This window comes from Oncorhynchus keta, chromosome 26 (assembly GCF_023373465.1).
Source record: "Oncorhynchus keta strain PuntledgeMale-10-30-2019 chromosome 26, Oket_V2, whole genome shotgun sequence".
Classification (NCBI taxonomy): Eukaryota; Metazoa; Chordata; class Actinopteri; order Salmoniformes; family Salmonidae; genus Oncorhynchus; species Oncorhynchus keta.
Genome location: NC_068446.1, coordinates 43,521,655 through 43,540,166, shown reverse-complemented (window position 1 = coordinate 43,540,166; position 18,512 = coordinate 43,521,655). Strand labels below are relative to the sequence as shown.

At 48.5% G+C, this 18,512-nt stretch overlaps 1 protein-coding gene and 1 long non-coding RNA gene across 7 annotated transcripts in view; both read left to right on the top strand.

Annotated features, from left to right (window-relative positions):
• Window positions 1-18,512, top strand: part of LOC127912147 (protein phosphatase 1 regulatory subunit 12A-like) — an 89,706-nt gene that overhangs the window by 62,824 nt on the left and 8,370 nt on the right. For 3 of the 4 annotated variants that reach the window (XM_052480999.1, XM_052480997.1, XM_052480995.1), the window contains 2 exons: window positions 395-445; window positions 1,055-1,105. In XM_052480999.1, coding sequence (XP_052336959.1) covers window positions 395-445; window positions 1,055-1,105 — 102 coding nt within the window. The remainder of the gene's footprint in view (window positions 1-394; window positions 446-1,054; window positions 1,106-18,512) is intronic. The other variant, XM_052480996.1, reaches the window with a different exon arrangement.
• On the top strand, window positions 2,450-17,773 carry LOC127912148 (uncharacterized). Of its 3 annotated transcripts, XR_008081112.1 has the most exons (4): window positions 2,450-2,894; window positions 2,928-3,170; window positions 3,447-3,481; window positions 17,517-17,773. It is a non-coding gene; the product is annotated as an uncharacterized LOC127912148 (long non-coding RNA). The 3 variants fall into 3 exon arrangements; XR_008081111.1 differs by lacking the exons at window positions 3,447-3,481; window positions 17,517-17,773 and adding an exon at window positions 4,493-5,569 and having other exon boundaries at window positions 2,928-2,995; XR_008081110.1 differs by lacking the exon at window positions 17,517-17,773 and having other exon boundaries at window positions 3,447-3,651.

The following is an 18,512-nucleotide window of genomic DNA, read 5'->3' as shown; positions in this document are numbered from 1 at the left end:
GGTGCAGGAGGAGGGAGATAAATGGTACCGTAGTTCTGTCACGGTGCAGGAGGAGGGAGATAAACGGTACCGTAGTTCTGTCACGGTACAGGAGGAGGGAGATAAATGGTACCGTAGTTCTGTCAGCTAAAATGTCATATTTTCTGATGGCTTAGTATTTGACCATCTGTTCTACAATACATCTGATGGCTTAGTCACCAAAATTATACATTTCATAATGACCATGATAAGCAGACTTCTGCAGCCTCTCAATTTCTATTTAACTGCTTACTGTTGACATTTAAATGAGTGTGTGTGTGTGTGTGTGTGTGTGTGTGTGTGTGTGTGTGTGTGTGTGTGTGTGTGTGTGTGTGTGTGTGTGTGTGTGTGTGTGTGTGTGTGTGTGATCCGACAGAGACAAGAGCGGTTCAGTGATTGTTCAGCCATGCTCGAGCTAGAGAAGAAGGTAAGTCTCTCCTCTTCCTCTCTTCTGTGTGTGACTTGGCTTGTGTTGTGTTATATATACAGAAACTAGTACACTATCTAGTGTCAAACACCTGATGCTGTGCCTGGCCTCACGACTGACTGCCTCTACTGCTGCCTGACCCTCCTCTCACTCTCTGTCTCTCTCTCTCACTGGCTCTGTCTTTCTCTCTGTCTCTCTCTCGCTCTGTCTTTCTCTCTGTCTCTCTCTCTCTCTCTCTCTCTCTCTCTCTCTCTCTCTCTGGCTCTGTCTTTCTCTCTGTCTCTCTCTCTGTGTCTCTCTGTGTCTCTCTGTGTCTCTGTGTCTCTCTCTGTCTCTCTGTCTCTCTGTCTCTCTGTCTCTCTCTATCTCTCTCTCTCTCTCTCTGGCTCTGTCTTTCTCTCTGTCTCTCTGTCTCTCTCTCTCTCTCTCTGGCTCTGTCTTTCTCTCTTTCTCTCTTTCTCTCTGTCTCTCTCTGTCTCTCTCTCTCTCTGGCTCTGTCTTTCTCTCTGTCTCTCTCTCTCTGTGTCTCTCTCTCTCTGTGTCTCTCTCTCTCTGTGTCTCTCTCTCTGGCTCTCTCTCTGTCTTTTTCTCTCTCTCCTCTCGCATCAGGAGCGACGGATGTTGGAGCGGCGTGTGGCTGAGCTGGAGGAGGAGTTGAAGGTGAAAAGAGAGAACATGATCACACCTGGGTTCAAATAGTATACGAAATCTTTCAAATACGTTAGCTGGGCCCAAACCCCGGTCACCTGGCACTCCAGGCAGGCTAAAGTAAATGCTGAAAGTCCTTACTCCACACAGACTCTCTGGTTGAACCCAGGTTATACTCCACACAGACTCTCTACCTGAACCCAGGTTATACTCCACACAGACTCTCGACCTGAACCCAGGTTATACTCCACACAGACTCTCTGGTTGAACCCAGGTTATACTCCACACAGACTCTCTACCTGAACCCAGGTTATACTCCACACAGACTCTCTACCTGAACCCAGGTTATACTCCACACAGACTCTCTACCTGAACCCAGGTTATACTCCACACAGACTCTGGTTGAACCCAGGTTATACTCCACACAGACTCTACCTGAACCCAGGTTATACTCCACACAGACTCTCTACCTGAACCCAGGTTATACTCCACACAGACTCTCTGGTTGAACCCAGGTTATACTCCACACAGACTCTAGTTGAACCCAGGTTATACTCCACACAGACTCTCTGGTTGAACCTAGGTTATACTCCACACAGACTCTCTGGTTGAACCCAGGTTTTACTCCACACAGACTCTCTACCTGAACCCAGGTTTTACTCCACACAGACTCTCTACCTGAACCCAGGTTATACTCTACACAGACTCTCTGGTTGAACCCAGGTTATACTCCACACAGACTCTCTGGTTGAACCCAGGTTATACTCCACACAGACTCTCTGGTTGAACCCAGGTTATACTCCACACAGACTCTCTGGTTGAACCCAGGTTATACTCCACACAGACTCTCTGGTTGAACCCAGGTTATACTCCACACAGACTCTGGTTGAACCCAGGTTATACTCCACACAGACTCTCTGGTTGAACCCAGGTTATACTCACACAGACTCTCTGGTTGAACCCAGGTTATACTCCACACAGACTCTCTACCTGAACCCAGGTTATACTCCACACAGACTCTCGACCTGAACCCAGGTTATACTCCACACAGACTCTCTGGTTGAACCCAGGTTATACTCCACACAGACTCTCTGGTTGAACCTAGGTTATACTCCACACAGACTCTCTGGTTGAACCCAGGTTTTACTCCACACAGACTCTCTACCTGAACCCAGGTTTTACTCCACACAGACTCTCTACCTGAACCCAGGTTATACTCTACACAGACTCTCTGGTTGAACCCAGGTTATACTCCACACAGACTCTCTGGTTGAACCCAGGTTATACTCCACACAGACTCTCTGGTTGAACCCAGGTTATACTCCACACAGACTCTACCTGAACCCAGGTTATACTCCACACAGACTCTCTACCTGAACCCAGGTTATACTCCACACAGACTCTCTACCTGAACCCAGGTTATACTCCACACAGACTCTCTACCTGAACCCAGGTTATACTCCACACAGACTCTCTACCTGAACCCAGGTTATACTCCACACAGACTCTCTACCTGAACCCAGGTTATACTCCACACAGACTCTCTACCTGAACCCAGGTTATACTCCACACAGACTCTCTACCTGAACCCAGGTTATACTCCACACAGACTCTCTGCCTGAACCCAGGTTATACTCCACACAGACTCTCTGGTTGAACCCAGGTTATACTCCACACAGACTCTCTGGTTGAACCCAGGTTATACTCCACACAGACTCTCTGGTTGAACCCAGGTTATACTCCACACATACTCTGGTTGAACCCAGGTTATACTCCACACAGACTCTCTGGTTGAACCCAGGTTATACTCCACACAGACTCTGGTTGAACCCAGGTTATTCTCCACACAGACTCTGGTTGAACCCAGGTTATACTCCACACAGACTCTCTGCCTGAACCCAGGTTATACTCCACACAGACTCTCTGGTTGAACCCAGGTTATACTCCACACAGACTCTCTACCTGAACCCAGGTTATACTCCACACAGACTCTCTACCTGAACCCAGGTTATACTCCACACAGACTCTCTACCTGAACCCAGGTTATACTCCACACAGACTCTCTGCCTGAACCCAGGTTATACTCCACACAGACTCTCTACCTGAACCCAGGTTATACTCCACACAGACTCTCTGGTTGAACCCAGGTTATACTCCACACAGACTCTCTACCTGAACCCAGGTTATACTCCACACAGACTCTGGTTGAACCCAGGTTATACTCCACACAGACTCTCTACCTGAACCCAGGTTATACTCCACACAGACTCTCTACCTGAACCCAGGTTATACTCCACACAGACTCTCTGGTTGAACCCAGGTTATACTCCACACAGACTCTAGTTGAACCCAGGTTATACTCCACACAGACTCTCTGGTTGAACCTAGGTTATACTCCACACAGACTCTCTGGTTGAACCCAGGTTTTACTCCACACAGACTCTCTACCTGAACCCAGGTTTTACTCCACACAGACTCTCTACCTGAACCCAGGTTATACTCTACACAGACTCTCTGGTTGAACCCAGGTTATACTCCACACAGACTCTCTGGTTGAACCCAGGTTTTACTCCACACAGACTCTCTACCTGAACCCAGGTTATACTCCACAGACTCTCTGGTTGAACCCAGGTTATACTCCACACAGACTCTCTGGTTGAACCCAGGTTATACTCCACACAGACTCTCTACCTGAACCCAGGTTATACTCCACACAGACTCTCTGGTTGAACCCAGGTTATACTCCACACAGACTCTGGTTGAACCCAGGTTTTACTCCACACAGACTCTCTACCTGAACCCAGGTTATACTCTACACAGACTCTCTGGTTGAACCCAGGTTATACTCCACACAGACTCTCTGGTTGAACCCAGGTTATACTCCACACAGACTCTCTACCTGAACCCAGGTTATACTCCACACAGACTCTCTACCTGAACCCAGGTTATACTCCACACAGACTCTCTACCTGAACCCAGGTTATACTCCACACAGACTCTCTGCCTGAACCCAGGTTATACTCAACACAGACTCTCTGGTTGAACCCAGGTTATACTCCACACAGACTCTCTGGTTGAACCCAGGTTATACTCCACACAGACTCTCTACCTGAACCCAGGTTATACTCCACATAGACTCTCTGGTTGAACCCAGGTTATACTCCACACAGACTCTCTGGTTGAACCCAGGTTATACTCCACACAGACTCTCTGGTTGAACCCAGGTTATACTCCACACAGACTCTCTGGTTGAACCCAGGTTATACTCCACACAGACTCTCTGGTTGAACCCAGGTTATACTCCACACAGACTTTCTTTTTGAACCCAGGTTATACTCCACACAGACTCTCTGGTTGAACCCAGGTTATACTCCACACAGACTCTCTGCCTGAACCCAGGTTATACTCCACACAGACTCTCTACCTGAACCCAGGTTATACTCCACACAGACTCTCTACCTGAACCCAGGTTATACTCCACACAGACTCTCTGGTTGAACCCAGGTTATACTCCACACAGACTCTCTGGTTGAACCCAGGTTATACTCCACACAGACTCTCTGGTTGAACCCAGGTTATACTCCACACAGACTCTCTGGTTGAACCCAGGTTATACTCCACACAGACTCTCTGGTTGAACCCAGGTTATACTCCACACAGACTCTCTGGTTGAACCCAGGTTATACTCCACACAGACTCTCTGCCTGAACCCCGGTTATACTCCACACAGACTCTCTGGTTGAACCCAGGTTATACTCCACACAGACTTTCTGGTTGAACCCAGGTTATACTCCACACAGACTCTCTGGTTGAACCCAGGTTATACTCCACACAGACTCTCTGGTTGAACCCAGGTTATACTCCACACAGACTCTCTGGTTGAACCCAGGTTATACTCCACACAGACTCTCTGGTTGAACCCAGGTTATACTCCACACAGACTCTCTGGTTGAACCCAGGTTATACTCCACACAGACTCTCTGGTTGAACCCAGGTTATACTCCACACAGACTCTCTGGTTGAACCCAGGTTATACTCCACACAGACTCTCTGCCTGAACCCAGGTTATACTCCACACAGACTCTCTGGTTGAACCCAGGTTATACTCCACACAGACTCTCTGGTTGAACCCAGGTTATACTCCACACAGACTCTCTGGTTGAACCCAGGTTATACTCCACACAGACTCTCTGGTTGAACCCAGGTTATACTCCACACAGACTCTCTGGTTGAACCCAGGTTATACTCCACACAGACTCTCTACCTGAACCCAGGTTATACTCCACACAGACTCTCTGGTTGAACCCAGGTTATACTCAACACAGACTCTCTGGTTGAACCCAGGTTATACTCCACACAGACTCTCTGGTTGAACCCAGGTTATACTCCACACAGACTCTCTGCCTGAACCCCGGTTATACTCCACACAGACTCTCTGGTTGAACCCAGGTTATACTCCACACAGACTTTCTGGTTGAACCCAGGTTATACTCACACAGACTCTCTGGTTGAACCCAGGTTATACTCCACACAGACTCTCTGGTTGAACCCAGGTTATACTCCACACAGACTCTCTGGTTGAACCCAGGTTATACTCAACACAGACTCTCTGGTTGAACCCAGGTTATACTCCACACAGACTCTCTGGTTGAACCCAGGTTATACTCCACACAGACTCTCTGGTTGAACCCCGGTTATACTCACACAGACTCTCTGGTTGAACCCAGGTTATACTCCACACAGACTCTCTACCTGAACCCAGGTTATACTCCACACAGACTCTCTGCCTGAACCCAGGTTATACTCCACACAGACTCTCTGCCTGAACCCAGGTTATACTCCACACAGACTCTCTACCTGAACCCAGGTTATACTCCACACAGACTCTCTGGTTGAACCCAGGTTATACTCCACACAGACTCTCTGGTTGAACCCAGGTTATACTCCACACAGACTCTCTACCTGAACCCAGGTTATACTCCACACAGACTCTCTGGTTGAACCCAGGTTATACTCCACACAGACTCTCTGGTTGAACCCAGGTTATACTCCACACAGACTCTCTACCTGAACCCAGGTTATACTCCACACAGACTCTCTACCTGAACCCAGGTTATACTCCACACAGACTCTCTGGTTGAACCCAGGTTATACTCCACACAGACTCTCTGCCTGAACCCAGGTTATACTCCACACAGACTCTCTGCCTGAACCCAGGTTATACTCCACACAGACTCTCTGGTTGAACCCAGGTTATACTCCACACAGACTCTCTGGTTGAACCCAGGTTATACTCCACACAGACTCTCTGGTTGAACCCAGGTTATACTCCACACAGACTCTCTGCCTGAACCCAGGTTATACTCACACACACAGACTCTCTGGTTGAACCCAGGTTATACTCCACACAGACACTCTGGTTGAACCCAGGTTATACTCCACACAGACTCTCTGGTTGAACCCAGGTTATACTCCACACAGACACTCTGGTTGAACCCAGGTTATACTCCACACAGACACTCTGGTTGAACCCAGGTTATACTCCACACAGAACCCAGGTTATACTCCACACAGACTCTCTGGTTGAACCCAGGTTATACTCCACACAGACTCTCTGGTTGAACCCAGGTTATACTCCACACAGACACTCTGGTTGAACCCAGGTTATACTCCACACAGACTCTCTGGTTGAACCCAGGTTATACTCCACACAGACTCTCTGGTTGAACCCAGGTTATACTCCACACAGACACTCTGGTTGAACCCAGGTTATACTCCACACAGACTCTCTGGTTGAACCCAGGTTATACTCCACACAGACTCTCTGGTTGAACCCAGGTTATACTCCACACAGACTCTCTGGTTGAACCCAGGTTATACTCCACACAGACTCTCTGGTTGAACCCAGGTTATACTCCACACAGACTCTCTGGTTGAACCCAGGTTATACTCAGACTCTCTGGTTGAACAGGTTACAGACTCTCTGGTTGAACCCAGGTTATACTCCACACAGACTCTCTGCCTGAACCCAGGTTATACTCCACACAGACTCTCTGCCTGAACCCAGGTTATACTCCACACAGACTCTACCTGAACCCAGGTTATACTCCACACAGACTCTCTGGTTGAACCCAGGTTATACTCCACACAGACTCTCTGCCTGAACCCAGGTTATACTCCACACAGACTCTCTACCTGAACCCAGGTTATACTCCACACAGACTCTCTACCTGAACCCAGGTTATACTCAACACAGACTCTCTGGTTGAACCCAGGTTATACTCCACACAGACTCTCTGGTTGAACCCAGGTTATACTCCACACAGACTCTCTGGTTGAACCCAGGTTATACTCAACACAGACTCTCTGGTTGAACCCAGGTTATACTCCACACAGACTCTCTGGTTGAACCCAGGTTATACTCCACACAGACTCTCTGCCTGAACCCCGGTTATACTCACACAGACTCTCTGGTTGAACCCAGGTTATACTCCACACAGACTTTCTGGTTGAACCCAGGTTATACTCCACACAGACTCTCTGGTTGAACCCAGGTTATACTCCACACAGACTCTCTGGTTGAACCCAGGTTATACTCCACACAGACTCTCTGGTTGAACCCAGGTTATACTCCACACAGACTCTCTGGTTGAACCCAGGTTATACTCCACACAGACTCTCTGGTTGAACCCAGGTTATACTCCACACAGACTCTCTGGTTGAACCCAGGTTATACTCCACACAGACTCTCTGGTTGAACCCAGGTTATACTCCACACAGACTCTCTGCCTGAACCCGGTTATACTCCACACAGACTCTCTGGTTGAACCCAGGTTATACTCCACACAGACTTTCTGGTTGAACCCAGGTTATACTCCACACAGACTCTCTGGTTGAACCCAGGTTATACTCCACACAGACTCTCTGGTTGAACCCAGGTTATACTCCACACAGACTCTCTGGTTGAACCCAGGTTATACTCCACACAGACTCTACCTGAACCCAGGTTATACTCCACACAGACTCTCTGGTTGAACCCAGGTTATACTCAACACAGACTCTCTGGTTGAACCCAGGTTATACTCCACACAGACTCTCTGGTTGAACCCAGGTTATACTCCACACAGACTCTCTGCCTGAACCCCGGTTATACTCCACACAGACTCTCTGGTTGAACCCAGGTTATACTCCACACAGACTTTCTGGTTGAACCCAGGTTATACTCCACACAGACTCTCTGGTTGAACCCAGGTTATACTCCACACAGACTCTCTGGTTGAACCCAGGTTATACTCCACACAGACTCTCTGGTTGAACCCAGGTTATACTCACACAGACTCTCTGGTTGAACCCAGGTTATACTCAACACAGACTCTCTGGTTGAACCCAGGTTATACTCCACACAGACTCTCTGGTTGAACCCAGGTTATACTCCACACAGACTCTCTGCCTGAACCCCGGTTATACTCCACACAGACTCTCTGGTTGAACCCAGGTTATACTCCACACAGACTTTCTGGTTGAACCCAGGTTATACTCCACACAGACTCTCTGGTTGAACCCAGGTTATACTCCACACAGACTCTCTGGTTGAACCCAGGTTATACTCCACACAGACTCTCTGGTTGAACCCAGGTTATACTCAACACAGACTCTCTGGTTGAACCCAGGTTATACTCCACACAGACTCTCTGGTTGAACCCAGGTTATACTCCACACAGACTCTCTGCCTGAACCCCGGTTATACTCCACACAGACTCTCTGGTTGAACCCAGGTTATACTCCACACAGACTTTCTGGTTGAACCCAGGTTATACTCCCACACAGACTCTCTGGTTGAACCCAGGTTATACTCCACACAGACTCTCTGGTTGAACCCAGGTTATACTCACACAGACTCTCTGGTTGAACCCAGGTTATACTCCACACAGACTCTCTACCTGAACCCAGGTTATACTCCACACAGACTCTCTGGTTGAACCCAGGTTATACTCCCACACAGACTCTCTACCTGAACCCAGGTTATACTCCACACAGACTCTCTGGTTGAACCCAGGTTATACTCCACACATACTCTGGTTGAACCCAGGTTATACTCCACACAGACTCTCTGGTTGAACCCAGGTTATACTCCACACAGACTCTCTACCTGAACCCAGGTTATACTCCACACAGACTCTCTACCTGAACCCAGGTTATACTCCACACAGACTCTCTACCTGAACCCAGGTTATACTCCACACAGACTCTCTGCCTGAACCCAGGTTATACTCCACACAGACTCTCTACCTGAACCCAGGTTATACTCCACACAGACTCTCTGGTTGAACCCAGGTTATACTCCACACAGACTCTACCTGAACCCAGGTTATACTCCACACAGACTCTGGTTGAACCCAGGTTATACTCCACACAGACTCTCTACCTGAACCCAGGTTATACTCTACACAGACTCTCTGGTTGAACCCAGGTTATACTCCACACAGACTCTCTGGTTGAACCCAGGTTATACTCCACACAGACTCTCTACCTGAACCCAGGTTATACTCCACACAGACTCTCTACCTGAACCCAGGTTATACTCCACACAGACTCTCTACCTGAACCCAGGTTATACTCCACACAGACTCTCTGCCTGAACCCAGGTTATACTCCACACAGACTCTCTGGTTGAACCCAGGTTATACTCCACACAGACTCTCTGGTTGAACCCAGGTTATACTCCACACAGACTCTCTACCTGAACCCAGGTTATACTCCACATAGACTCTCTGGTTGAACCCAGGTTATACTCCACACAGACTCTCTGGTTGAACCCAGGTTATACTCCACACAGACTCTCTGGTTGAACCCAGGTTATACTCCACACAGACTCTCTGGTTGAACCCAGGTTATACTCCACACAGACTCTCTGGTTGAACCCAGGTTATACTCCACACAGACTTTCTTTTTGAACCCAGGTTATACTCCACACAGACTCTCTGGTTGAACCCAGGTTATACTCCACACAGACTCTCTGCCTGAACCCAGGTTATACTCCACACAGACTCTCTACCTGAACCCAGGTTATACTCCACACAGACTCTCTACCTGAACCCAGGTTATACTCAACACAGACTCTCTGGTTGAACCCAGGTTATACTCCACACAGACTCTCTGGTTGAACCCAGGTTATACTCCACACAGACTCTCTGGTTGAACCCAGGTTATACTCCACACAGACTCTCTGGTTGAACCCAGGTTATACTCCACACAGACTCTCTGGTTGAACCCAGGTTATACTCCACACAGACTCTCTGGTTGAACCCAGGTTATACTCCACACAGACTCTCTGCCTGAACCCCGGTTATACTCCACACAGACTCTCTGGTTGAACCCAGGTTATACTCCACACAGACTTTCTGGTTGAACCCAGGTTATACTCCACACAGACTCTCTGGTTGAACCCAGGTTATACTCCACACAGACTCTCTGGTTGAACCCAGGTTATACTCCACACAGACTCTCTGGTTGAACCCAGGTTATACTCCACACAGACTCTCTGGTTGAACCCAGGTTATACTCAACACAGACTCTCTGGTTGAACCCAGGTTATACTCACACAGACTCTCTGGTTGAACCCAGGTTATACTCCACACAGACTCTCTGGTTGAACCCAGGTTATACTCCACACAGACTCTCTGCCTGAACCCCGGTTATACTCACACAGACTCTCTGGTTGAACCCAGGTTATACTCCACACAGACTTTCTGGTTGAACCCAGGTTATACTCACACAGACTCTCTGGTTGAACCCAGGTTATACTCCACACAGACTCTCTGGTTGAACCCAGGTTATACTCCACACAGACTCTCTGGTTGAACCCAGGTTATACTCCACACAGACTCTCTACCTGAACCCAGGTTATACTCCACACAGACTCTCTGGTTGAACCCAGGTTATACTCAACACAGACTCTCTGGTTGAACCCAGGTTATACTCACACAGACTCTCTGGTTGAACCCAGGTTATACTCCACACAGACTCTCTGCCTGAACCCCGGTTATACTCCACACAGACTCTCTGGTTGAACCCAGGTTATACTCCACACAGACTTTCTGGTTGAACCCAGGTTATACTCCACACAGACTCTCTGGTTGAACCCAGGTTATACTCCACACAGACTCTCTGGTTGAACCCAGGTTATACTCCACACAGACTCTCTGGTTGAACCCAGGTTATACTCAACACAGACTCTCTGGTTGAACCCAGGTTATACCACAGACTCTCTGGTTGAACCCAGGTTATACTCCACACAGACTCTCTGGTTGAACCCGGTTATACTCCACACAGACTCTCTGGTTGAACCCAGGTTATACTCCACACAGACTCTCTACCTGAACCCAGGTTATACTCCACACAGACTCTCTGCCTGAACCCAGGTTATACTCCACACAGACTCTCTGCCTGAACCCAGGTTATACTCCACACAGACTCTCTACCTGAACCCAGGTTATACTCCACACAGACTCTCTGGTTGAACCCAGGTTATACTCCACACAGACTCTCTGGTTGAACCCAGGTTATACTCCACACAGACTCTCTACCTGAACCCAGGTTATACTCCACACAGACTCTCTGGTTGAACCCAGGTTATACTCCACACAGACTCTCTGGTTGAACCCAGGTTATACTCACACAGACTCTCTACCTGAACCCAGGTTATACTCCACACAGACTCTCTACCTGAACCCAGGTTATACTCCACACAGACTCTCTGGTTGAACCCAGGTTATACTCCACACAGACTCTCTGCCTGAACCCAGGTTATACTCACACAGACTCTGCCTGAACCCAGGTTATACTCCACACAGACTCTCTGGTTGAACCCAGGTTATACTCACACAGACACTCTGGTTGAACCCAGGTTATACTCCACACAGACTCTCTGGTTGAACCCAGGTTATACTCCACACAGACTCTCTGCCTGAACCCAGGTTATACTCCACACAGACTCTCTGGTTGAACCCAGGTTATACTCCACACAGACACTCTGGTTGAACCCAGGTTATACTCCACACAGACTCTCTGGTTGAACCCAGGTTATACTCCACACAGACACTCTGGTTGAACCCAGGTTATACTCCACACAGACACTCTGGTTGAACCCAGGTTATACTCCACACAGACTCTCTGGTTGAACCCAGGTTATACTCCACACAGACTCTCTGGTTGAACCCAGGTTATACTCACACAGACTCTCTGGTTGAACCCAGGTTATACTCCACACAGACTCTCTGGTTGAACCCAGGTTATACTCCACACAGACTCTCTGCCTGAACCCAGGTTATACTCCACACAGACTCTCTGGTTGAACCCAGGTTATACTCACACAGACACTCTGGTTGAACCCAGGTTATACTCACACAGACTTTCTGGTTGAACCCAGGTTATACTCCACACAGACTCTCTGGTTGAACCCAGGTTATACTCCACACAGACTCTCTGGTTGAACCCAGGTTATACTCCACACAGACTCTCTGGTTGAACCCAGGTTATACTCCACACAGACTCTCTGGTTGAACCCAGGTTATACTCCACACAGACTCTCTGGTTGAACCCAGGTTATACTCCACACAGACTCTCTGCCTGAACCCAGGTTATACTCCACACAGACTCTCTGCCTGAACCCAGGTTATACTCCACACAGACTCTCTACCTGAACCCAGGTTATACTCCACACAGACTCTCTGGTTGAACCCAGGTTATACTCCACACAGACTCTGCCTGAACCCAGGTTATACTCCACACAGACTCTCTACCTGAACCCAGGTTATACTCCACACAGACTCTCTACCTGAACCCAGGTTATACTCAACACAGACTCTCTGGTTGAACCCAGGTTATACTCCACACAGACTCTCTGGTTGAACCCAGGTTATACTCCACACAGACTCTCTGGTTGAACCCAGGTTATACTCAACACAGACTCTCTGGTTGAACCCAGGTTATACTCCACACAGACTCTCTGGTTGAACCCAGGTTATACTCCACACAGACTCTCTGCCTGAACCCCGGTTATACTCACACAGACTCTCTGGTTGAACCCAGGTTATACTCCACACAGACTTTCTGGTTGAACCCAGGTTATACTCCACACAGACTCTCTGGTTGAACCCAGGTTATACTCCACACAGACTCTCTGGTTGAACCCAGGTTATACTCCACACAGACTCTCTGGTTGAACCCAGGTTATACTCCACACAGACTCTCTGGTTGAACCCAGGTTATACTCAACACAGACTCTCTGGTTGAACCCAGGTTATACTCCACACAGACTCTCTGGTTGAACCCAGGTTATACTCCACAGACTCTCTGGTTGAACCCAGGTTATACTCCACACAGACTCTCTGCCTGAACCCCGGTTATACTCACACAGACTCTCTGGTTGAACCCAGGTTATACTCCACACAGACTTTCTGGTTGAACCCAGGTTATACTCCACACAGACTCTCTGGTTGAACCCAGGTTATACTCCACACAGACTCTCTGGTTGAACCCAGGTTATACTCCACACAGACTCTCTGGTTGAACCCAGGTTATACTCACACAGACTCTCTACCTGAACCCAGGTTATACTCCACACAGACTCTCTGGTTGAACCCAGGTTATACTCAACACAGACTCTCTGGTTGAACCCAGGTTATACTCCACACAGACTCTCTGGTTGAACCCAGGTTATACTCCACACAGACTCTCTGCCTGAACCCCGGTTATACTCCACACAGACTCTCTGGTTGAACCCAGGTTATACTCCACACAGACTTTCTGGTTGAACCCAGGTTATACTCCACACAGACTCTCTGGTTGAACCCAGGTTATACTCCACACAGACTCTCTGGTTGAACCCAGGTTATACTCCACACAGACTCTCTGGTTGAACCCAGGTTATACTCCACACAGACTCTCTGGTTGAACCCAGGTTATACTCAACACAGACTCTCTGGTTGAACCCAGGTTATACTCCACACAGACTCTCTGGTTGAACCCAGGTTATACTCCACACAGACTCTCTGCCTGAACCCCCAGGTTATACTCCACACAGACTCTCTGGTTGAACCCAGGTTATACTCCACACAGACTTTCTGGTTGAACCCAGGTTATACTCCACACAGACTCTCTGGTTGAACCCAGGTTATACTCCACACAGACTCTCTGGTTGAACCCAGGTTATACTCCACACAGACTCTCTGGTTGAACCCAGGTTATACTCAACACAGACTCTCTGGTTGAACCCAGGTTATACTCCACACAGACTCTCTGGTTGAACCCAGGTTATACTCCACACAGACTCTCTGCCTGAACCCCAGGTTATACTCCACACAGACTCTCTGGTTGAACCCAGGTTATACTCCACACAGACTTTCTGGTTGAACCCAGGTTATACTCCACACAGACTCTCTGGTTGAACCCAGGTTATACTCCACACAGACTCTCTGGTTGAACCCAGGTTATACTCCACACAGACTCTCTGGTTGAACCCAGGTTATACTCCACACAGACTCTCTACCTGAACCCAGGTTATACTCCACACAGACTCTCTGCTTGAACCCAGGTTATACTCCACACAGACTCTCTGCCTGAACCCAGGTTATACTCCACACAGACTCTCTACCTGAACCCAGGTTATACTCCACACAGACTCTCTGGTTGAACCCAGGTTATACTCCACACAGACTCTCTGGTTGAACCCAGGTTATACTCCACACAGACTCTACCTGAACCCAGGTTATACTCCACACAGACTCTCTGGTTGAACCCAGGTTATACTCCACACAGACTCTCTGGTTGAACCCAGGTTATACTCCACACAGACTCTCTACCTGAACCCAGGTTATACTCCACACAGACTCTCTACCTGAACCCAGGTTATACTCCACACAGACTCTCTGGTTGAACCCAGGTTATACTCCACACAGACTCTCTGCCTGAACCCAGGTTATACTCCACACAGACTCTCTGCCTGAACCCAGGTTATACTCCACACAGACTCTCTGGTTGAACCCAGGTTATACTCCACACAGACACTCTCTGAACCCAGGTTATACTCCACACAGACTCTCTGGTTGAACCCAGGTTATACTCCACACAGACTCTCTGCCTGAACCCAGGTTATACTCCACACAGACTCTCTGGTTGAACCCAGGTTATACTCCACACAGACACTCTGGTTGAACCCAGGTTATACTCCACACAGACTCTCTGGTTGAACCCAGGTTATACTCCACACAGACACTCTGGTTGAACCCAGGTTATACTCCACACAGACACTCTGGTTGAACCCAGGTTATACTCCACACAGACTCTCTGGTTGAACCCAGGTTATACTCACACAGACTCTCTGGTTGAACCCAGGTTATACTCCACACAGACTCTCTGGTTGAACCCAGGTTATACTCCACACAGACTCTCTGGTTGAACCCAGGTTATACTCCACACAGACTCTCTGCCTGAACCCAGGTTATACTCCACACAGACTCTCTGGTTGAACCCAGGTTATACTCCACACAGACACTCTGGTTGAACCCAGGTTATACTCCACACAGACTCTCTGGTTGAACCCAGGTTATACTCCACACAGACTCTCTGGTTGAACCCAGGTTATACTCCACACAGACTCTCTGGTTGAACCCAGGTTATACTCCACACAGACTCTCTGGTTGAACCCAGGTTATACTCCACACAGACTCTCTGGTTGAACCCAGGTTATACTCCACACAGACTCTCTGGTTGAACCCAGGTTATACTCCACACAGACTCTCTGCCTGAACCCAGGTTATACTCCACACAGACTCTCTGCCTGAACCCAGGTTATACTCCACACAGACTCTCTACCTGAACCCAGGTTATACTCCCACACAGACTCTCTGGTTGAACCCAGGTTATACTCCACACAGACTCTCTGCCTGAACCCAGGTTATACTCCACACAGACTCTCTACCTGAACCCAGGTTATACTCCACACAGACTCTCTACCTGAACCCAGGTTATACTCAACACAGACTCTCTGGTTGAACCCAGGTTATACTCCACACAGACTCTCTGGTTGAACCCAGGTTATACTCCACACAGACTCTCTGGTTGAACCCAGGTTATACTCAACACAGACTCTCTGGTTGAACCCAGGTTATACTCACACAGACTCTCTGGTTGAACCCAGGTTATACTCCACACAGACTCTCTGCCTGAACCCCGGTTATACTCCACACAGACTCTCTGGTTGAACCCAGGTTATACTCCACACAGACTTTCTGGTTGAACCCAGGTTATACTCCACACAGACTCTCTGGTTGAACCCAGGATATACTCCACACAGACTCTCTGGTTGAACCCAGGTTATACTCCACACAGACTCTCTGGTTGAACCCAGGTTATACTCCACACAGACTCTCTGGTTGAACCCAGGTTATACTCCACACAGACTCTCTGGTTGAACCCAGGTTATACTCCACACAGACTCTCTGGTTGAACCCAGGTTATACTCCACACAGACTCTCTGGTTGAACCCAGGTTATACTCCACACAGACTCTCTGCCTGAACCCCGGTTATACTCCACACAGACTCTCTGGTTGAACCCAGGTTATACTCCACACAGACTCTCTGGTTGAACCCAGGTTATACTCCACACAGACTCTCTGGTTGAACCCAGGTTATACTCCACACAGACTCTCTGGTTGAACCCAGGTTATACTCCACACAGACTCTCTGGTTGAACCCAGGTTATACTCCACACAGACTCTCTACCTGAACCCAGGTTATACTCCACACAGACTCTCTGGTTGAACCCAGGTTATACTCAACACAGACTCTCTGGTTGAACCCAGGTTATACTCCACACAGACTCTCTGGTTGAACCCAGGTTATACTCCACACAGACTCTCTACCTGAACCCAGGTTATACTCCACACAGACTCTCTGGTTGAACCCAGGTTATACTCCACACAGACTCTCTGGTTGAACCCAGGTTATACTCCACACAGACTCTCTGGTTGAACCCAGGTTATACTCCACACAGACTCTCTGGTTGAACCCAGGTTATACTCCACACAGACTCTCTGGTTGAACCCAGGTTATACTCCACACATACTCTGGTTGAACCCAGGTTATACTCCACACAGACTCTCTGGTTGAACCCAGGTTATTCTCCACACAGACTCTCTGGTTGAACCCAGGTTATACTCCACACAGACTCTCTGCCTGAACCCAGGTTATACTCCACACAGACTCTCTGGTTGAACCCAGGTTATACTCCACACAGACTTTCTGGTTGAACCCAGGTTATACTCACACAGACTCTCTGGTTGAACCCAGGTTATACTCCACACAGACTCTCTGGTTGAACCCAGGTTATACTCTCCACACAGACTCTCTGGTTGAACCCAGGTTATACTCCACACAGACTCTCTACCTGAACCCAGGTTATACTCCACACAGACTCTCTACCTGAACCCAGGTTATACTCCACACAGACTCTCTGCCTGAACCCAGGTTATACTCCACACAGACTCTCTACCTGAACCCAGGTTATACTCCACACAGACTCTCTTGTTGAACCCAGGTTATACTCCACACAGACTCTCTACCTGAACCCAGGTTATACTCCACACAGACTCTCTACCTGAACCCAGGTTATACTCCACACAGACTCTCTCTGAACCCAGGTTATACTCCACACAGACTCTCTGGTTGAACCCAGGTTATACTCCACACAGACTCTCTACCTGAACCCAGGTTATACTCCACACAGACTCTCTGGTTGAACCCAGGTTATACTCCACACAGACTCTCTGGTTGAACCCAGGTTATACTCCACACAGACTCTCTGCCTGAACCCAGGTTATACTCCACACAGACTCTCTGCCTGAACCCAGGTTATACTCCACACAGACTCTCTGGTTGAACCCAGGTTATACTCCACACAGACACTCTGGTTGAACCCAGGTTATACTCCACACAGACTCTCTGGTTGAACCCAGGTTATACTCCACACAGACTCTCTGCCTGAACCCAGGTTATACTCCACACAGACTCTCTGGTTGAACCCAGGTTATACTCCACACAGACTCTCTGGTTGAACCCAGGTTATACTCCACACAGACTCTCTGGTTGAACCCAGGTTATATCCACACAGACACTGAACCCAGGTTACACAGACTCTCTGGTTGAACCCAGGTTATACTCCACACAGACTCTCTGGTTGAACCCAGGTTATACTCCACACAGACTCTCTGGTTGAACCCAGGTTATACTCCACACAGACTCTCTGGTTGAACCCAGGTTATACTCCACACAGACTCTCTGGTTGAACCCAGGTTATACTCCACACAGACTCTCTGCCTGAACCCAGGTTATACTCCACACAGACTCTCTGGTTGAACC